At 36.0% G+C, this 22,519-nt stretch overlaps 2 protein-coding genes across 2 annotated transcripts in view; both read left to right on the forward strand.

Annotated features, from left to right (window-relative positions):
- Positions 1-10,730, forward strand: part of LOC107723811 (proteolipid protein DM beta-like) — a 13,408-nt gene extending 2,678 nt beyond the window's left edge. The window contains exons 2-7 of the mRNA XM_016532509.1: positions 5,007-5,199; positions 7,321-7,438; positions 7,745-7,898; positions 8,117-8,193; positions 8,289-8,354; positions 10,467-10,730. Coding sequence (XP_016387995.1) covers positions 5,007-5,199; positions 7,321-7,438; positions 7,745-7,898; positions 8,117-8,193; positions 8,289-8,354; positions 10,467-10,619 — 761 coding nt within the window. The 3' untranslated portion in view covers positions 10,620-10,730. The remainder of the gene's footprint in view (positions 1-5,006; positions 5,200-7,320; positions 7,439-7,744; positions 7,899-8,116; positions 8,194-8,288; positions 8,355-10,466) is intronic.
- A 3,646-nt stretch (positions 10,731-14,376) lies between these two features.
- LOC107723809 (leucine-rich repeat, immunoglobulin-like domain and transmembrane domain-containing protein 3) lies at positions 14,377-22,207 on the forward strand. The gene is made up of 4 exons (XM_016532506.1): positions 14,377-14,901; positions 15,967-16,433; positions 18,035-18,340; positions 20,324-22,207. Exons 1-4 carry the CDS (start codon positions 14,786-14,788, stop codon positions 21,364-21,366), a joined length of 1,932 nt encoding a protein of 643 aa, XP_016387992.1. The 5' UTR covers positions 14,377-14,785; the 3' UTR covers positions 21,367-22,207.
- The last annotated feature ends 312 nt before the right edge of the window (positions 22,208-22,519 follow it).

Consider the following 22,519-nt stretch of genomic DNA (forward strand, 5'->3'; position numbering starts at 1 on the left):
ACAAGCTCTTGTTGCATAAAGAAGATCTGTAAAGCTGCAAAGACTAAAGTCTCAAATCCAAAGAGATATTCTTTATAAAAGTTAAGAGTCAACCACGCCTACCTAAAACGGCTCGTTCTAACACGCCCCCACATGTCTACGTCACGATGTGGGAAGATTTGCATAACGCCACCCAAATGTTCACGCAAAGAAAGAAGGCGTAACTTTTATTCTCGCTGTCGTTTTGTTGCTGCTGCCGCCATGTCGTGAAGACGCTGTGTTTCGTTGTGAAAGCGAAACTACTTTGTTTGGCCTTCCAAAAGAGGACGATATCCGCTTCGTCATCGCACACCCTGCACCACTGTCTTTTTTTTTCTAATTTGTGCAAAACCTTTTGCTAAACTGTCAAAGCTTCATTTTAACCACCAATGCAATGATGCAAGTATTTCGCTTACCTCTATCTACATGCTTGCGAAGGGTTAATTTTGAGATTTTATAAACTGCTAGTTTGGTCTCCCTAGGCAAACACAGCTTACACTGCATAATAGAGCATTAATATGGCCAGGGCTTCACTTCATTTCCTTCGAGTTCAGCTTCAACAGAATACGACTCAGCTGGGTCTGCACCATAACGCCTGTCTTGTCCGTCTCCATCTTTCTTGTGATTTTAGCGCATTGTTCTCCTGCCATTATTTACTGCAGTAGTTTCCAGGGAGCGATTTTTTACTCTATAATTAATGTGTTTTAGAAATGTAGCGAAGTACAATACTTCAAACAAAATATAATTAAGTAAAAGTAAAATTACAGATTTTAAAAATTACTTTAAAAAGTAGAAGTACACAAAAAAGCTGCTCAATTACAGTAATGCGAGTAAATGTAATTCGTTACTTTCCACCTCTGTATTTAGCACATGAAATTTGAGAAGATCACTGATTTATGCTGAACCTGTTGGGGTGTTTTGGTGTTTTATTAGCGTGTTTGTTGTTTATGTGATATTTTTTTTTTTTTATTGGCTGCATCCAGTAATTTGATCTGAAAATCAGAAATGCATAAAGCCTGTTAATATTCATTTATTTTATTAATTTTCTTCTGTATTTTTAAGTTGTTTTGCATATAAATAGATGGTTTGATTGTTTTGTGTATATAGGAAATGCTTATTGTCCATAAAGTGCACCTGATGAACTTCTTGATAAAAATGCAAATCTAGGATAAGATGTATGTCTCTTTTGACATGTTTTTTTTTTCTTTTTTGTTTTCTTTAATATTTTCATATGTACTCAGTAAGATTTCCAAATTGGTCTGTAAAAATCCCAAAAAGCAATACTTAATGAAAATTTTTATTACATTATTACATTATTTAGTTTATAAATCCATAAATATTCTTAATGGTTTTCTTCTTCTTCTTCTTCTTCTGCTTCTTCTTCTTCTTCTTCTTCTTCTTCTTCTTATTATTATTATTATTATTATTATTATTATTAAGAAAAACATTTGAGGTGACCAACATCATATCATTTACATTTTTGCATTTGGCAGAACTTTAGCTACAGAAATACTTTACAATATATATATATAATGATATAATGCATAATTCCCTAATTCAGTGCCATTTGACCTAACACACAATACTTACTAATGATACAATGACTGCAACACAATTTTCTTAACTCCAAAACAGAAAACCTTAACCAAATAAGATTGACTGCTGTGCTGACCCTACCGCTGCACTATAGATGGAGTGGGGAACTAAGCGGCCTCATGGGAGAATGGACATTTCATTACCTCTAATGATTATTGGATTAGAAGACATTAGGCCAATAACACACACAGATACCATCCCACTCCTCATCTTTTATTTAAGGCTTTTTCCTGCAAATTTCTGTCATCGCCACTGTTGACAGAGTTCAGTCTGTTAGATGGGCTCTTATCAATCTCTATTGACTGTGTAACATCATCCACTGAAAAGATTTTGATAAGAGATGTTCATAAAGTTAATGTTTCTGCATTGTGTGCTCTTATAGAAAGATACAGTATGAGGGCATTTACATGTGCGTAACAATCTAAATGCTCTAAAAACTATTTTCTAATATTTTCAAATGAAGTTGATACACGGTTTAGCACACAGATTTTTGCCCATTACCTCAATACCCAATTCAATGTGCTTGTGTCTTCCGCGCATGTCTGTTTACGTTCTGATGTCAGAAACCGGGCAATTTTAAAATCTTATGTTAATGTTTTCTGGCATATAAAATGTATTGACCTGATTTTTGATAGTTAGTTACCTATATTTTGTTTTTTACCTATAATTTGAGATTTTTGTGCCCACCATTGCATGTTGTTATGCCTCTCATACTATTTTTAGCTGCTCAGTATATAACAAACCCGTTTCATTGTTAATATCCAATGCAAACTGTGATTGGCTGATGCATTACGCTAGGATTATTAGCACTTGTTTGAATATTCCCATCAGTCTCGATCCTGTGGTGCAAATGTACTTCTCTTTTTCTCTAAGGTTTGATGGCTCTGTAAAGCACCACATTGTTTTAAACTGCAATGTTGAAATGGAAATGAAAGCGTGATTGAATTCTATACCTCTGTGGGATGCAAGTTATCTGGCAATCCCATTTCCTTCCTGTTTTTTCATTTACCCAACCTTGTGTGATGCAGAGGCAACCCTGTAATCTGGACACTCCTATTGTTCCCGTCAAACCTCTCAGGGACACTAAAGTTTCACTAATTGTCTTCAAAACTGAATCATGGCTATTCATAGAAAGTGAATTCTGTGCAGTATTGTTCCCCCTATTGTTTCTAACAGGCCAAATGACAATGAGAACAGAGAGTGGAACAAGAAACAGGTTCTTCAGATAGTTTTCCGTTAAGATAACAGACATTTCGTTTAACCCTAAAACACAACACAATGCAATATGATTCAAAATTCGGCTAAAAAAAACTCCTTATTAACTTGGTACATTGGGAAATATTTTTACAAACTTTTCGTAGAGTGTAGAGGGTTTTACAAGAATGCCATATTTGGTGTATTTCAAATCCAGATACAAACAAACAACATATTAAGGAGTCTAAATGGGTTCCTTTCCAGATGAATGTGGGATGTGTTAGAATCTTCTAGCAGCCCCAGCATCAGCAGCGGGGTTGGGTGAAGTCATGTAGTCTTTGCCGTTCCTGCTGCGTTGGGTGCTGGACTGTGTTTTCCCCCCTGTAATCCTTGTAAATGTGTCTCCCATTCAGCCCGTTTGCCGCTGAATGTGTTGACACACGGCGCTGTAAGTGGGTCATGGTGCGCGCACAGGCCCGGCCCATTCTCAGGGCCCGCACCTCCATCACCGTGGCAACCCTGCTGGTTGATTAAACATGCGCAGATTTGTCACGCAGACGTGCAGTGATGAAAACCCACACACTTTCAGGGAGGGGCCGTGATAGTGATAGAGACACAGCGCCCCTCATGTAGCCACTTGATGTGATTGAGTTCATTTGAATTTGAATTATTTTTGGACAGAAAAAATGGCATTCAGGGTAATGAAATGCTAATCACTTTAAATTGACAAATTATTCAAATCCTATTAAAACAAAGGTCGAAGAGGGCCCGATTGAGCTGGTTATGAATGGAGAGGGTTTAACAGTGGGTCTTAAAAGGTAAAAATATTTTAATAAAAATAGTTTCACTACATATTAACTAACACTTGCATCTGTTTTCCTCTCCATCTGACTCTCTCTGACTCCCACTGCCTTATTCTTTCATCTGTCGCAATCTCTTATCCCTTCACTCTCCCTTTCTCTCTCTCCCTTCTGTGGTGCGGATTAGCGTTTTGTTGCAGTCTTTGAGAGTCTTGTGAGAACGTTTCCCCTCCGAACATGCCTGGATATCAGGGTGACCACTGGTTTGCAGTGACCCCACAGTCCCAGGGATTGATTGGAGGTTGGGGGTGGGGCAAGGTGGGAGTGGCACTGTGGCTGTCAGACTGACAGATGGGCGTTGGGGTTGGATGGGGTGATTGAGGGACATGGGGGGGAGGTGTGGGGGCGACAGGGTGGGAGCAGCGATTGCTTTATTATTAGAGGACCCTCCAGGACAGTGCTTTTGTTTATGTTGTTAGGGTTAGGCATGTCTTTTGTGTGTAATTTTATTTTAATTGTAGCTTAAGTTGTAATAATTGTGTTATGTGTGTCAAATATTTCTATGAAGAAATATATTTATATAAAAAATATTTATATATATAAACTTTTCTAAATATTTCTTCATATATATATATATATATATATATATACAGTATATATATCAATGTGTTTTTTTTTAAAGCAGTTTGCCTAGAATGCATCACACACTTAAATAGACAAGGAAATGTAATAAACTTAAAAACTTATGTTTTTCTAAACATAATGCACTTGTCTCATCTGTTGCAGAGATGTGAAATCTAAAGTTAAAGTAGGCCTATAATGAAAGACATGAAGGCAATCATTTGGAAAAACTCAATCAGAATGACTAAGTGTCAAAGTCCATCCTCGCATCCTACCATTCATTTTGTTATTCATGAATCATACTGTTATATGTATTATATATGTGTTACAGTATATGATGCCAAGGGGAGAATTTAAAATAGTCTGCCACAGTGACAATTTTACAATCATTGGAGAGTAACACACACACACACACACACACACACACACAGAATCAACTGGACCCTCAGAGTGAATGGATTGAGAATTTACTTCCAACCGTCTGGGTACTTGTTAGTCTTGTCAGGCAGGGGCTACACACTAAGAAGAGCACAGAAGACTACTTATACTAGCTTTGCTTTCTGTGCAAGAATACTGCTCTGTTAAATGACAGAAAACTGCTGAAGTTAAACTTAATAAATGCAGAAAAACCCAAACCACAAAACCAAATATGATCAATAGAATCAAATACAGACACACAAAACATATTGAAGATCTTGATGATTAAAAAGCATCTTGTTTTCCCCAGCCGTAGCTTTCAGATGAATAACATGACCTCTTTTTTCTTCCTCCTCTCAGGATGTATGGAGTGTTGTCTGAAATGTTTAGGAGGAATCCCTTATCCATCCCTGATTGCCACCATCCTGCTGTATGCTGGAGTGGCGCTCTTCTGTGGATGTGGACATGAAGCTCTTTCTGGAACGGTTACCATCCTCCAGAACTACTTTGAGGTGATCAGGGGACCTGGAGATGGTCTGGATGTGTTTACAATGTAAGTGTAAGCAGCATATCGAACCGCCCATTTTTCACTATAGATTTTCAATTATATACATGTATTATATACATTTTATATACAATATATACATTTTTCTCACACCACAAACAATATGTTTTTTTAACATTGTTGGTATGCATCAAACATATTTAAAACAATATAGATAAACATCTTTAAAACAATATAGATTTATTAGAGAAGCAAGCAGGGGGGAGGGGCTTTTACAAATGAATTGTTTAATTAAGCAAATGGGAATGAAGAGATTTTTTTTTCAATAAATAAAATTTTTTATTTTTTTATTTTTTTATTATGGTTACTATATATACCTCAGGTTGTTGTGTATGGATGTAAATTAAAACAAGTTATCTAATTATTATGGATGTATAACAATGACCCTTTAAAAAAAGTTAGTCATACTCCACAAGGTAGGGCTAAAATGAGCAAGTGAATGGGTTAAATAATATGCTAATATTTTATACTAATATAAAAAATGACACAACATCAAACTATTTTTAGATAATTTAAATTTTTTTAATGCTATCAATATAACAAACATGCAAAAAACATATCAATTACCTGAAAATGTTCAATAAATATTAAACTGTGATCTTTGCGTTTTAGATACAGAAATGTATGTGTAAATTAGCACTTGTATATATATATACAGCATGTTTGAATTAAACTTTCTATTTGTTTTTCTTTTGTACTGCATTGCCATGTTGATCTTATCTGTAGGATACCAATATATATATATATATATATATATATATATATATATATTTTTTTTTTTTTTACATAGTTAATGCTGTACATATGTAGCCTAACTTTTTGGGATAAATTGAGCCATTGACTCAATATTACTAGTCTCGCCTAGCCAGACCTTCAGAATGACGGCTGAAGGTCTGGAATCCATGGCAGCTTTTATTGGCCTAGGCCCGCCCATGAGGCCGTTTGACCGACATGTCAAACAACCAATCACAGTGCGTTTCGTTCATCGTCACGTTTCGGGGCGTGGAAATGTCGCCACAATAACAGACTTAAATACGGCTATAAAACTCTCGGACGTATTTTAAAGATTTTATAATATTTCTTTAAAGAACTTTAAATATTTCACATACTTTTGAAAATCCAGCGTTAAGTTGATCCTGATAAGCGCTTGTCGTCACAGTTGTAAACACAATGGCTTTCTTCTTTCGTGAGGGGATTTGGCGGCAAGGCATCTTTGTTTCTAGGCGGAACGTTCAATTAAACAATTCAACCAATCCGATGACGACTTCGAAACTCCTGAAGTGTTTCCACTTTTGTGTGCCATATGCATCAGACGGTCCGTGGGCGTGACGTCTGAAGCTGAGACTACAATATTACTGGCACAAACCTCCATTTTGACAAAACTGTTTTGCATAGGAGCTAAAATCCATAATTATGATAAATTTATGTACATGTTTTGTAGTTTACACTGGCTTAAAGGCACAATATGTAAGATTTTTTTATTAAAATATCCAAAAACCACTAGTACAGTCTTATATATTTTGCTGACTTGTGTACTTACATTATCCCAAATGTTTCGAAGAATGTTTAAATCCAGAGAAATAAGCAATTTTAACTAGTGACACGGACTAGTGAGCGGTGGCGGGTGGGCTTGAGAACGGTGCGGCCGGCGGGTTCAACGAAGGAGTGGCCGGCGGGCTTGCGGCAACCACATGTGACGACCCCGGGCTGGACTCCTTAGATTTGAGACTTTAGTCTTTGCAACTTTCCAGATCTTCTTTATGCACCAAGAGCTTGTAACACTCCAAAGAGAAAGGACAAATTTAAATCGCATCATATGACCCCTTTAAATTAACATGTAATAATGCCCCAAAATTATCTATTTTAATTCATATACAAAACTTTAGTAATATGATTGTTTCACTTGACATGACAATTTCTCTCTAGTTTGCTTATAATTCTCTCCATGTGTTTTGAGTCCAAGATGGATTGAGTAATGTGAACGATACTACTTTAATATGTTGAACATGATTACTTTTGTTTATAATTACCTAGATACAAGGAGTGGCTCATTTTAACCACTGGCTCATCTTACCACATTCTCGCCTAAATTTAATCAAAAGTACTGAGGTTAATGGTTAAAGCAATTATTATTAATATATATATATATATATATATATATAAATTCATCAAGGACCTGTATGGAGACTTCAAGATCACAACCTGTGGGCGCTGTGTCAGTGCATGGGTGAGAAATCACTGGGAGAGCTTCATGCATTGTAATTTAGAAAAGGGCAACAGCAAAGCCACTAAGAGTAACTGCCGCACATAAATATGACATCCGTTTATAGGCTATAAAAGATTACAGTACATAGTGAACTCTGCAAGTTATTTTCCCCTCATTTGTGCCAAGTAAAACATGAAATATATTGTGTGGTTGCAATTACTGTAATTAATTTATAACACTTATATTAATTTATAACGCTTATGATTTTTATTCTTAATGATTTTATCATTTAGTTCTTGATTTGACATTTGGATATCTTTTCTTCAGTTCATCATGTTGACATACATCTTCATGTTGGCTTGGCTGGGTGTGACAGCATTCACCTCTTTGCCTGTCTTCATGTACTTCAACATCTGGACCATTTGCCAAAACATGACCGTTCTGGAGGGAGCAAGTTTATGTCTTGACCCGCGCCAATTTGGTATGTTTACAGTCTGTGTGATTCAGTGCCAGATGATTAGGTGTGCTTAACTGTACAAGGAAAGACATTTCAATGAAAATTTTTTGTTTGTGTTGTAATTTTGTTCTTTTTTACTGGTAGTTATCCAAATTAAAAAAGTGTAATGTCCGTTCCTATAACCTCACATACCCTAAAAACACAGATTGTTTTAGAGGAATCACAAAAACTATTTATTTTAGGTGTTGTGCCCATTGGAGAGGAGAAGACTGTATGTGCAGGATCAGAGAAGTTCTACAAAATGTGTGAATCGAATGAGGTACGCAAGCCATGTTATCAAGTGATTGTATAGGTCATTTCCACAATGAAAAGCATTCCAAGACTAATTTCTCTCTCAATATTTTTTTCTGAAAGCTGGATATGACTTTCCATTTGTTTGTGTGTGCGTTGGCTGGGGCTGGAGCAGCAATCATTGCCATGGTGAGTTTTGATTAATATAATGCAATTATTAATTCATACACTGCACCTTAGAGAAGAGGTTGTACTTATGGGTGCAATGCAATGCATATATATATATATATATATATATATATGTATGTATGATTAAAAGAAAATAGAAAAACTGACAAAAGATACTAGAAAAATTGTGGTGTGAACAAATTTGAAATTCCCTCTTTTAAACTGGCAATGATATGGGTGATGATGATGATGCCAGCTGAATTAATGACAATACCTGCTTTAGCCCCTTTATGTTGGTCTAAACTGGAATGTGGTCTAAACTGGAATGGGATAAAGTCATGAATCACTGTTACTGTTTTCCTAGGAATTCTGGGGGAGTGAGCATTGGGATTGTTGTCAGCTCTCTCTTATTGGCTTTTCTTTGTTGTTTTTTAACATTCTCCTTTTATCTTTGTGCCTGTTTTCGGTTTCCTCTCTCTCTCTGTCTTTCTCTCACATACACGGAGAGACGCTGGGCATGTCATTTTGTTGTCATGGAAACTGGGAGACGAAAGGCCCTAGAGCTTGTAGCAAGCACACTCAATAATTTAGAGGAACCATTTTCTGAAAAAGAGAATGTGGTTGTTAGTCTGGGATGATGTAGCAAATTATAGAAAGAGCTTTTCCATCCCCTGCTGTGGAAAGAGCAAATTTAACTGATTGTTAAACACAATGCGTCCTCGCGCTCTCTGGGATGGGTAATAAATCCAAGCATGAGAAAATCAGGGTGTGGCCCTATTCAAATGAGCATGCATAATGTCAATCTGATTTGCATAATAATGCACTGAAGTAAAGAACATATAGTGTGTGCTCTCATGCAGGACAATAATTCACTCTTAACCTATTTTTATATATGTATATAATTTAGATCATGTCAAGACTGTAGATGCTTATTACCCAACGCACTGTATTTGATTTCATGTTTTTGTGCGATAACCCATTATATATTGTTTTTGTTCACACATGTAAAACCTTTGCTAGGTTACATAATAAGAACTAGCATGGCCTTCATCAAGGTATTTTCATGCATATTTGAAGTAGACTGTAGAATTTCCTCCTAAGCGCACGTATGAGAGGAGTCTGGCTGCTTTACAATGCTGCCTCCTGCTGGTGTCACTGCTAATTTTAGAGTGACAAACATGCGTCATCACAGTCTGCTGTCAACTTGGAACCTTTCTTTCTTATTCTAAATGAATTAACAAAAAATGTAATGTATATATGTATATTTACACACATACACTACAGGTCAAAATTGTAAAATAATTAGTAATCTTTTTTTTTTTTTTTGCTCATCAAGGCTGCATTTATTTGATGAAAAATACAGTAAAATCAGTAATATTTTAGAATCATGAAAATATTGCAGAAAAAAAACTTTAACATTGAAAATAATAAGATGAGAATAATTTCTTAAGCACCAAATTGGCATATTGTAATAATTTCTAAAGGGTCATGTGACACTGAAGACTGGAGAAATTCAGCTTTGTCATCCCATCAAATGACATTTTAAATATATATTAAAATAGTCCAAATATAATCCAAAATATTCCAAACTTGCATGTGTAGTGTGTGTGCACTGAAAAAATAAATTGTTGTAGAAACAAATTTCACTCTGAAATTGCGAGTAATTTCATAAATAATTGCAAAGAAACTGCATGTGACACATCGAAATAAACTTGAAATTTTGAAGTAGAAATAATGAAATAGTATTTTCTTGTAAAAAGTACTTTAATAATTTTATTTACAGCTTCAAACTACAAAATATGAATTGTGAATTATGAATAAATGTACAAATGATAGTACAATGAATAATAATTTAATAGTTTTCAAATTAAGAATACTATAAGGTTTATCGTAAATTCTTCTCCAAATTCAGTCTGACCATATGTAAATTAAAAATAAGTGTCCATAATAAAATTGTGAATGTTGATGTTATCTGAATTATAAATTATTATTATTTTTTTTTTTTAAAGTCATTTTATAAGAATTATAAGTGTAAGTGTGTTTTATAAGAACAATTGTATCCGAATAATATAAATGCAAAGGTTTAGTTGACTCTCTGTTGCCGCTATTTAATATTATATTGTGTTGCTTCAGATCCACTACCTGATGGTGCTGTCTGCCAACTGGGCCTATGTGAAGGATGCTTGTAAAATGCAGAAATATGAGGACTGCAAGTCTAAGGAGGAGCAGGAGCTGCATGACATCCACTCTACACGCTCCAAGGAACGGCTCAATGCTTACACATAAGACAGGAAGCAGCAGTGAGGGCGAGTGGACCAACCCCATGGCCAACCCATTACCTCTCGCACAAACATTATTATTATTATTATTATTATTATTATTATTATTATTATTAGTGCTAGCAGTAGTGTTGTAGTTTTTTTCACATTATTGTCATTTTTTAAGAGATTGTGCTGGTTCTTTTTTTTTTCCCCACCACATATTACAATTTTTGAATATATTTCTCTTTTTAAACACCTTTTAGTATCAGTACATGAATCATTCTTATGTAGAAGGATGGTTATTGGGGTGAAAAAAAGCACATTTTTTCATGTGTGTCTGTCTCTTAAGGTCTCATTATCAAGGACTTAAAGCATGAAAAACATTTTGGGAAAAAAAATCTCTCTCGGGAGAGCGACCCCATGGCCAACCCATTACCTCTCGCACAAACATTATTATTATTATTATTATTATTATTATTATTATTATTAGTGCTAGCAGTAGTGTTGTAGTTTTTTTCACATTATTGTCATTTTTTAAGAGATTGTGCTGGTTCTTTTTTTTTTCCCCACCACATATTACAATTTTTGAATATATTTCTCTTTTTAAACACCTTTTAGTATCAGTACATGAATCATTCTTATGTAGAAGGATGGTTATTGGGGTGAAAAAAAGCACATTTTTTCATGTGTGTCTGTCTCTTAAGGTCTCATTATCAAGGACTTAAAGCATGAAAAACATTTTGGGAAAAAAAATCTCTCTCTCTCTCCCTCTTTCTGTCCTTCTTTTTTTTAATCATCAGAAGGTATGAAGCCCAAGACCAGCAGATGGCTTGTTCATTCTGCATTATTTTGGTAAAAGAAAACTCAAAAACTGAGACAGAAAAGACAAAAAAACAAAATTAAGATATAACAGATGTAACATAAAGTGTTTATTTATTATTTTTCTACAGATGTCATTGCATAGCTTATCAAGATGATTACAAAAAGACAAAATGGTTATTATTTGCTTGCTGTGGCAGTCCAGTTTTCAGACCGCATCGTGAAAGTAGGTGGCGTTGTAACTTCTCTGAGAGGGAGAGAAACTTTCTGACCACTTTTAAGTGGACATGAAGCATTTAAATCCTACTACAGTGTCAACGACCCCCTCTTCAGCAACAATGCAACTCTCCCTTTACTGGAAGCAAGCGACACATGCACAAGCCTACAGCGTTATGACCCCCTCTTTTTTATTTTCCTACACAAATAGATATAGACACGGTTAAGCTGACAGGGTTTTTATTTGGCGTTTTTGTACATAGTCATTCTGTAAATGTATGTACTGTACGTTAGCACTTAAACTTCAGGTGAATTCGTATTAGATTGAAAAATACATTCCATGACTGGATAGGGTGGGTGGGCGGAGGGAGGGTGTTCTTCTAAAAACCCAAGAAAAAAAAATCCAGGCGACACAGTAATGTTTTGTGACAGATCACTTTCTTTCGGTGGGTTTTTTCTTTCCAAAGGGGAATATCACAATGAAAACGAATATTTAAAGAGCTTATACTATTATCTCGATGACAGTTACTCGTTGTCTTGCTAACAAGTCATTATTATATTGGACGATGGAAATGTCTTCTCATTTTTTTAATGCCTGGCAAGTCATGTTCTGTCAGTGTTTCTAAGAGCTAGTTTCGTGCACTTATTTGACCATTTTGTGAGCTCTTTCTTGGTGTAAGTGCATTGGGGTTCCGGCTGCAAAGTCACACCCCTGTAATGTTAGGTAAAGACTGTGAACCTAAGTGTTATTTGTGGCATGGTCATGCATTCAATGGAAATCGTTTTTACTGGATCAAAAAAAAAAAAAAGGATGACAATAATAATAATGGAAAAAATCAAAAAGAAAAAAACAAACAAACAAGAAAAACAGTTTTCATTTCATCATTTTTATGAGTTTGTTATATGCGACTGTCTTGCTGGGTCATCCCCTTCCTCATAATGTGCAGTAATTTGAATCCTATGCTGAATACATTGCGCTGAAACTCCTACTCTTCGATGGTAGTGTTTGATTTGTGCCTGTTTACTTTGTGGTGATCTTATTGAGCCCATAACTTAATGCTTTCTCTGAACCCTCACCTCTCTCTCTCTCTCTCTCTCTCTCTCTCACACACACACACTCTCTCTCTCTCTCTCTCTATCTCTCACTCTGGCTCACTCTCTCTCTCTCTTACTCTGGCTCACTCTCTCTGTCCTCATATACTAATCTTTTTGTACTCTCACTAAAGAATGCTTAGTAGCAAGCCGTATCATTAATTTGTTTTGTACATAAATGTGCCAACCGCTTGACAGTGGCTTTTCTGATCTGTAGGGACAAACTGCTTGCATAAATAAACTACACTGGTGTACTTGTTAATAAATACTCTACGGTTGTTGTTGTCCTTAACAGTCTGTGTATCATGCTGAAATTATTCCCTTCACACACACTCTAAAAATGTTTTGTTCGTTTACGTTTATGTGGTAACTAAGACCTAAATTAATTGATTTTACTTCTGACTAAAGAGGATACACAAAATAATTTGTAAAGGTCAAATTAGAAAACAGTATTTGCAACTTTTTTTGACTCTTATGCTCACCAAGGCTACAGTTATTTTATCAAAAATACAGTAATATTGTGAAATATTATTACAATTTTAAATAACTATTTTCTGTATTTTTATATTTTAAAATGTAATTTATTTCTGTGAAGGCAAAACTTAATTTTCAGTAGCCATTAATCCAGTCTTCAGTGTCATTTTTAAACAATTTAATGCATCATTGCTGAATAAAGGTAAAAAATAAAATAAATCTTACTGACCCTAAACTTTTGAAAGGTGTTGTTTCTACAGCGCTGTTATTTTCATTCAGACCACAAGGTGGCAGGCTACAAAAGGACATCTCTCTTGTCTTAGACTACTGTATATAACTTGGAAAAAGGCCTTATCATTTAAATTAAATTATAATTTATAATTTAATTATAATTTAATTTAAAACTCTAAATTATATAGACATACAAATAAAAACATCTTTAGAAATCTCAACCTGCTACAAAAAAAGAAAAAAAAAAGTTGTAAAAAGTTTTACTTAAATTAAAAAGAAGAAACACTAATTAATAATAAGCTATAATTTAAAAAAAATAACAATAATAAAAGCCAAATTGGTGCCTTAAGAAAAATCACAGTGGTGCCAGCAATTCACTGCACTTTAACACTTATTATTTACTTACAGATGAAGAATAGCAAAAAAAAAAAAAAACAACTATTAAATTTCACAAAACTGAGCAGAAATTATTGCAACACGGTAAATGCATGCAAACCAGATGTTGTTACAACATAAGGATGGACACATTTCATAATGATGTTTTTTTATTATGCATACTTTCCCTTGATACTCATGCTGTACACTGGCCTACATAAACACACCCGTGGCAATTAATCTTGTTTTGATAAATTGGTACTGATGGGAAATCTGTTTATTTCCTAATGTACCTTAAGCAGTTTTTATTAATACACTGTTAGATGGCCAGCATGTTTTCGTCTCAGTATCTTCTTAAGCGACTATATATCTCTCAGACATAGACAGAACAGTCTGGCCTGCTCTCAGTAAATCATGACCTGTACTTCAGCTTACACACAGGTGTCATCTAGCGTCCAAGCACGCAAACACTTCACGGCGCGAGGCGAGGGAGGTGACGGAAAGAGCCGAAGCGCAGCCAGAATCAGTTCATACACCAGGTGACGGATGGAAAAGTGTCTGCGAGCGGTCACGTGATGATGCTGAGAGAACCTTCTTGTGGTTTTAGCCGATTAGCGTGTGCCTGCAGGGCTTATCCTCCTCCTCGAACTCAGTCACACACACTAACGCACTCATACACACAAATAGATTCGTACACACTTCCCATCCCACACTGCTCAACTGTAGTGACCTACTCAGCCTTGAGAAATCCTTTTACTAATCTGGGTTCCTCCCGCCTATCCCCGCGCGCACCTCACGCTCCTCTCGGCTTCCTGCGCCCCTCTCACCTGTTAGTATGCTTAACAAGATGCATGCTGCGAGGCACTTTTCATGCTTTTATTGGTTTTCCTTGGGGACTGTTAAAGGAGTTTTTGTCCACTGATGATCGAGTGGGATCTGATGTGTGGAAGTGTGTGTGTCCGCGCTGGTTCATCTGACTGAAGGATGTATCGTCTGCTAGTGGCCCAGGTTCTCCTGAGCTGCTGGTGTGTGGCACAACCCTTCTGTCCTTCCCAGTGCACCTGTGAGTACCACGGACGCAGCGATGGCACTGGCAGCAGGTAAGGGAACTGTTTCACAACAACAACAATAATTGTATAAAACAAATATAATAGGAATAGAGTTTTGTAAAATGAGATTTTTTTGTGTATAAAAACAGGCGTAATTTAGATTCAAAGTATACAGACGTGGGAAAATATAGCGAACTGAAACAAACAAAAATTAATTTAGCATTTGGAGAAATCATAATTTAGGCTTTCATAGTAGTAACTTTTAATGAAGGACTTTTTAAAACAGACAAATGTTCATGACATGTATGTATAAATGTATATATTTATTATTTGACGGAAGTAAATAGAATAAATATGCACAATCATGGAATACTGAACTGAAAAATATATATATATTCAGCAATATAAACAATATAACAACAAGCAAGATTTTTGTTTTAACACAAGGATAGACACGTTTCATAATTATGTTTGTAATGGTATGTTCCTTGATACTAAAGAGATATAAATTCAAACACAGGCCTATAAACATATTCTTGGCAATTCATCTTGTTTTTACAGATTGGCACTGAAGGGAAATCTGTTTATTTCCTAATGTTTAGAAGTTGCTTAATGGTGTTTTACTTATACATTGCAATAATATTAGTTTAAGTCTTTTAAAAATCTTTTAATTTGTCATTCAATTACAGTCCAGTATGTAAATGTATATATTCATATTATTCTAATTATAAATAAACTGGATTTCAAATATGCCATCCACTTGAATAAAAATAGATTTTAAACTATCACGTGGGTTATTAGCTTGTGTTTATCTGAAGGGCTTAGCTGTAGAGTGTGAACACACGTTAGAGGATTTTGAATCATAACCTGCCGGTGTAGGTTTTTGAATCATACCCTGCCCATACCCTGTTTTGTAAAGGGTGTAACAGAATCAGACAAGTGCAAACTTAAATTACATAAACATAAAAAAAAGATAAATAAATGCATGTTTAAAAAATCCTTTCTTTATGAGGCTAATATTCCTCACTTGGGCTAATAAAATCTACAATGAACATCACCACACACAGGCTCATATTGGTCAAAGTGATTAACCTCTGCTATAAAAATCTGCCCCAGGTCTGTTCTATGCAATGACCCTGACATGTCAGATATTCCAGTCAACGTCCCTTTGGACACGGTGAAGCTGCGGGTGGAGAAGACAGCTGTGCGTCGTGTGCCCACGGAGGCCTTCTATTACCTGTCAGAGTTACGCTACCTGTGGATAACATACGATTCAGTCACCTCTGTGGATCCTGGCAGTTTCTACAATCTGAAAGTGCTTCATGAGCTACGGCTGGATGGGAACATGATCGCTACCTTTCCCTGGGAGTCTCTAAAAGAGATGCCCAGTCTGAGGACCTTGGACCTGCACAACAACCGCTTGACTAGTATTCCTGTGAAGGCAGCACCTTACCTAGTTAACATCACCTACCTAGACATTTCTAGTAACAAGCTAACTACCCTTCCCTCTGACCTGGTGGACATCTGGCCTCCATTTTCAGGCGTCCTGCCCAGTGCCAATGCTTCACAAAAGATTGTTCTTGGTGGGTAAAATGATGATGGCACATATGCATTATGATGTTGAATATGCATTATGACAGAACTGTATAAATCTTTCTTTTATGAAAACATTTCAAAGTATATTTGTTTATGTTTTTTCTGTAATAAGTACTCTTTTTTTTTTTTAAGTATGCTGAAGTGCACTTCTTTTTCACAAGGGTTAGCTCTTCCTAAAACACTAAAATGCAAATAATGGAGGAGACATATGAAACACAAAGTAAAAAGATTCAACAATATCCCTTCACCATGTCTTTTTATAGTGAGTGTGATCTTTAAATATCTAAATCTAGGCTGTGTCTTCATGGGCTCTCCCAAGTTAAGTACAAGCTAATCTTCTAATGGGACTTTCAACTGTGTGTGAGGCTCTGAGATTTGAGTTTCTTTGTAGTGCTCATCTGGGAAGACAATGATTCATATGTTTGCTCAGCGACATCTAAACAACAGATCCCAGCTGAAGAGAAAGTTAATTTGATAGATTCATGTGTGTTTGACACAATGGATATAAAATTCAACAGTACACTTGTATGGCATTTACTGAAAGTATAGCATACTTTAGCAGCTGGTGGAGGTGGCATGATATAATGTGTGGTGAAAATGTAATCAAAGTTGTTTTCATTAGGGTTAATGCTAATTAAGTTTTAGGCTACAACAACATTGGTCAAGGTTTGCCAGTGTACATGGAACATGCAAAATTATAAAACAAAGGGATTTTTTCAGTGGTTCTTTCTGCAGGCTGTGTTTATGAGTGAGTCATTTGAATCATTTATTCAACCAATTCGTTTAAAAACACTGCAACAATCAGGAAGTGACATAATCAGCGTCTCAGTACAACAGCACTTTTGCTTGTGTGATATTGCTTAAATGCAACTGCATATTCTGTACTTTCACCAGGTGCCATACAAGTGTAAAGATGAGCACAAAAGCACAATATGACCGGGATTTACCCTGTGTTATCAGAATATTAACAGTTGCCGTCATCCAGCTGTTGAATTGCATCAGCGGACCGTCTAATTCCCTGTTTACAGTCAACCGATCTTCATCCCGCCATAGACAGAGTTATGGGCACACTGTGGTGTTAAAATCCAACACCTGATGCATGCTAGACAAGACATCCTGGCTTCAAGATTTACAACTTTTCTGATTTAATGGGACTAAACTGCTGTTTTATTATATGAATAAGAAAACCTGTGGTCTTTATTTCAGTATGTTGAGATGTTCAGTGATGTTTCTCCAGTCTCCATTCTGTTTCTGCGTTTGGCAGACCCCTTTATCCAAAGTATCTTACATTGTATTGAAGGTACACATTTTCAGTTCATGCATTCTAAGCATGTCTTTCAAATCAAGCATGCAAATCAAACATGACTTTGTTAGTGCTATTATCTGTGTTTGAGGTACACTTTTGTGAATACTTGTATATTGTGCATGGGTTGTGCAATTAAAATTGAAGCAAAACATGATACAAAATTGCAATTCAAATTTAAATGTAAAGACCTAGAATTAAAAACCTTGGAGTTTAAAGGCTTGTAGGCCTTTGTAAATAGATTTAACATATTGCTTTCATAAACATATTCTGTAATATTTGCAGGTCTACAGGACAACCCCTGGTACTGTGACTGTCGGATTTCCAAGCTCATTGAGCTGTCTAAGATGGCCAGCATACCTGTGGTTTTGATGGATCAGGTTCTGACATGCAGTGGACCAGAGAACTTAGCTGGTGTTCTGTTCCAGCGGGCTGAACTGGATCAGTGCCTCAAGCCATCAGTTAGGGTTTCAGCAACTAAGATCACTTCATCACTGGGCAGCAATGTGCTTCTGCGGTGTGACGCCACTGGTTTCCCTACTCCCACCCTTCTCTGGACCAGAGCTGATGGAACAGCGGTCAACAACACAGGTATGAGTGTCACAAAGTATGTTAATAAGTGCAGTTATAATTGAACTACAGCATTTTTTTGTAGTTGAGTGACAGTCTTGACCTAAAATTACACCAGGTGTAATTGAGTATTTGAAGGATTAAATTTTCAAGGTAACATTTCACCTGTACTAAAGTGTTTACATAACATTTTAACACAAATTGTGTTATTTCAACTGAAATCTAACTTTTAAAGTGCTAACTAGGACTGCATGATTTTTTTTTATTTTTTTTATTTTGGTATCGATTTTGGATATTTAATTGTTCATGGTCATTGTTCATGTTTTTACATTTTGATTACCTTTACTTAATGCTCACTTAAAATTTAACTTTAAAAACACTAATAATTTAACACTATTAAATGTATATATTTTTTTTTAATCTCAGAATGAATATCCATTTTCATACTGTACATTATAACTATGTGATGCTTAAATTCAGTTGTAACATTTAAAATGATTGATTTTAGTTTTTAGTGTTTAATTTTTTTTTTTTAGACAAAACAATATATCATATTATATATACAGTGGGTATAGAACAGAATCACCCTCCTTTAAAATGATCACATGGTGTTGCTTTGTAGCCTGAAATGAAGACTGACACAGTTTTTGTTTTATCCAGCTGTATTTACTCAGTTCAACTTATAACATCCAATGTTATAACTTGGGATATGTCTAACTTTGCACATCTAGACTTTGCAATATTTGCCCACTCTTCTTTGTAGAACTGCTCAAGTTCAGTTTAATTTGATGGTGGGGAGCTGTATTGGATTTCCGCCAGACATATCATTTGGTGTTGAGGCTTCCTCCTAACTCTTTCAGTTTGGAGCGGCGTCCTGATCCAGGGAGGGTCTGTGTTGTACCAAATACCTTCCACTTCTTAATAATAGACGTCACTGTGCTTCTAGGCATTGGTAAAGCCTTTTAATTTTTTTGTATCCATCTCCTGACTTGTCTTTATGCCAGAGATCTTTTGTCAGTACCTTGCCTCCCATAGTTGATTGTTTGCTTCAGTTGCACTACCAAGGACTGAAATGCTTCAGGAAAGCTCTTTTCATGCTGAGCTTATCAAAATGACCACAGCTGATCACAGTTGAAAGTCAAATGGCTTTGTGTGCCATTAAGAAGGTGATTAGCTACACCTGATTGAGTTTACAAGTCATTTTTAGGTGGGGGGTGATCCTTTTTTCCAACTGATTCTTTTTGTTTGTTTATTTATTTATTTATCTGATATGTTGGTGTTATCTTTCACTTGGATGTTATAAGTTGCACTGAGTAAATACAGCTGGATAAAACAAAACTGTGTCCGTCTTCATTTCAGGCTGCAAAGCAACAAAATGTGATTATTTTAAAGGGTGTGATTCTGTTCTATACCCACTGTATTTAATGTCAGACAATTTTAGTGACTGGCAATAAAATAATTATCAGTAAATTGTCCAGAATTTTATAGTGGTGCATCCCTAATTATATTATGTATAAATACATTTGAAAATATAAATGAAATAAACAGCATCAATATATATCAATTACTGGCCATAACATGAAAATGTTTATCATTTCATCATATTTAATAAATTAATCAGCTGAAAGGAGATCTACATCCCTGTAACATATTACTACATAAAGGCAGACTTTTAATATTGGTTCAACCCTAATGTAAACATACTTAGTTCTAACAACATCTAAAGCAGGGGTTCTCAACTCTGGCCCTCAAGCTCCACTTTCCTGCAGAATTTAGCTCCAACCCTAATCAAACACACAAGAACAAGCTAATCAAGGTGTTCAGGATTACTACAAAGTTACTGACAGGTGAGTTTGAGCTAGGTTGGATGTAAACTCTACAGGAAAGTAGACCTTGAGGGCCAGAGTTGAGAACCCCTGATCTAAAGTATCCTTTAACCTTATTGTTACAAATATTTTTATGTTTTTAAGTCGTTGCTTACCATTTTATGTCTTGTTTCTGTAGTTGTGCAGGAATCTCCAGGCAAGGGGGTCCGTTGGTCTATCCTCAGTTTGCACATTATTACATTTAAAGATGCAGGCGATTACCGCTGCAAGACCAAGAATGTCGCTGGAAATGCCGAGGCGTACATCACTCTGTCTGTGGATGGGGTGCAGGCCTCAACGCCTTCCCCACCGCTAAACATAACCAAACGGCCCGACGATCAAACCGTAACTTCTTTTGCAGGGACTAGGATGCCATTGTATACTACCTTAAGCCCTGCGCTCACAACCAGAGCTGCCATGACCACAATGCCACCTCTGACAACCAGGAAGAGTCTAGGACCAGGTGGAGGAATTCAGAGGTCCCCACCTGATGGAGACAAGCCAGCTAAGATCCAGCAAAGCAAGGGTGGCAAAGGTTCAATGACGAGCGAAAAGTCCAAAAAGAAAGCTGATCTTAAAAACATTGAGGTAGTGGAAGTGACAAGTGACACGGCGGTCTTACTATGGAGAGCTGAAGGTTTGCCAAGCAACACACCCTTAACAATGTTCTACTTTCCATATGATGCAAAAGATGATAAGGAGACGGTCGATGCAGAAGTTGGTCAAGGGAAGCTGCTCTTGGAATATCTGATGCCTAACCAGGTCTACACGGTGTGTTTGGTTGCTAAGGGTTCGGTGTCTGGGAAAGAGCAATGTGTGGATTTCACTACTCTGGATAATGGTGAAGAAGATGGGCAGAACAAAGTCCTGATGATCGCCAGTGGGATCGCATGTGCATTTGCGGTGCCTCTCATTGTGGTGCTGCTCTACAAGATCTTATGTCTCTGCTGTAAAGGAAACAGTAGTAGGAACAATGGACCAGACGACGACCTTTCAAAAGAGACGTACGTAAAGTTTGAGACACTCACAATGAAACAGAGGACTCTGAATGGGCAGGCGAATGATCTTTGGGCGCGAAGGCAGACTCAGGAGTCAGAGAGGATGCTTCTGTGCTCACGGTCAAGCATTGACTCTCAAATGACGTACAAGAGTGACAGCTCTAGATCCGAGTATCTGTGCTAATGTATAGCCTATCGGCTTTGTGTGTTATCCTGTCCACACACTTGGTATTAGACAAGCTGTGGCAACAACAGTTTTAAAAGATTAGCTCTTGATATGCTGTCAAACTCGTTGCCTTACAAGACTTATATTGACCCACAAATGGTCTCATTTCCCATTTTTTCAAAAGCCATATTCTTCACCCAATCAAACACAATTCTGTATTGATTTTTTATGAAATACAGTGTGCATAAATATTGTGTATTTTTGTGTATGCCAACATATGATGAAGTAGAGTTACATAATATTCATTTAATTAAACCTTTTTACTGCCTAAATCAAGTATTTCCTTTTTTTTCCTCAATAGGAACCATTGATGTTTGGTGATATGTGCAGCAACAGATGAATGGCAATGAAAAGTTAACACACCAAATTTACAATAGGCACCAGTTTCTCTTTCTTTTGGTTTTAAATTTAAAATGGCTAGATAAAGATCAAACCAAGCAGAAACAGATACTTTGTTACAAGATCATATATAATGTTTCTGAGCTGACGTATGCGAATTTGAATGATTATGCATTCCTCTAAATGCAACAGGTGCATTTGATGTCTCTGTCCTCTTCTCATTTTTTTATGTCTTTCTATCTTTCTACCTCTCTATCTCTTATTTAATTGTACATTTATATGCAATGTTGGTGTAAATGTGTGTTTATGTGTTGTAAATCCTTTATGTGTGCCATGCATGTCACTCAAATGTCCATATTCCCATTTTCTTCCATTAGAATGTATAAAATTTATGTCATTTTTCATTTGCACAGGATACTGCACAGCATGAGCATAATTTTGAATTTTCTATAAATTAAAGAATTCAAAAAAAAAAAAAAACTGATCACATTTTCCACAAAAACATTAGGCAGTACAACTGTAATTTAATTACTACATTAATTTATTAATGATTTTTGAGCACCAAGTAAGCATATTTGAATTATTTCTGAAGGATCATGTGACACTGAAGACTGTAGTTACTGTAGTTTTGATCAAATAAATGCAGCCTTGGTAGGCATAAGAAACTTCTTGCAAAAAATTCTTACCAATCCCAAATGCTACGAACGATAGCGTAAATTCATTTTCACATAGACCGATCTCTAGTTAAGTGATCAGAAAAGCATCATAGCAT

The sequence above is a fragment of the Sinocyclocheilus rhinocerous genome, unplaced genomic scaffold (assembly GCF_001515625.1).
Source record: "Sinocyclocheilus rhinocerous isolate Xijiao unplaced genomic scaffold, SAMN03320098_v1.1 scaffold1085, whole genome shotgun sequence".
Classification (NCBI taxonomy): Eukaryota; Metazoa; Chordata; class Actinopteri; order Cypriniformes; family Cyprinidae; genus Sinocyclocheilus; species Sinocyclocheilus rhinocerous.

Bases quoted from the DNA above. Each gene is read 5' to 3' on its own strand.
- LOC107723809 (XM_016532506.1), top strand. From the start codon at position 14,786: ATGTATCGTCTGCTAGTGGCCCAGGTTCTCCTGAGCTGCTGGTGTGTG. The intron at 14,902-15,966 runs GTAAGGGAACTG...AATCTGCCCCAG, and splicing joins AGCGATGGCACTGGCAGCAG to GTCTGTTCTATGCAATGACC. The intron at 16,434-18,034 runs GTGGGTAAAATG...TAATATTTGCAG, and splicing joins TTCACAAAAGATTGTTCTTG to GTCTACAGGACAACCCCTGG.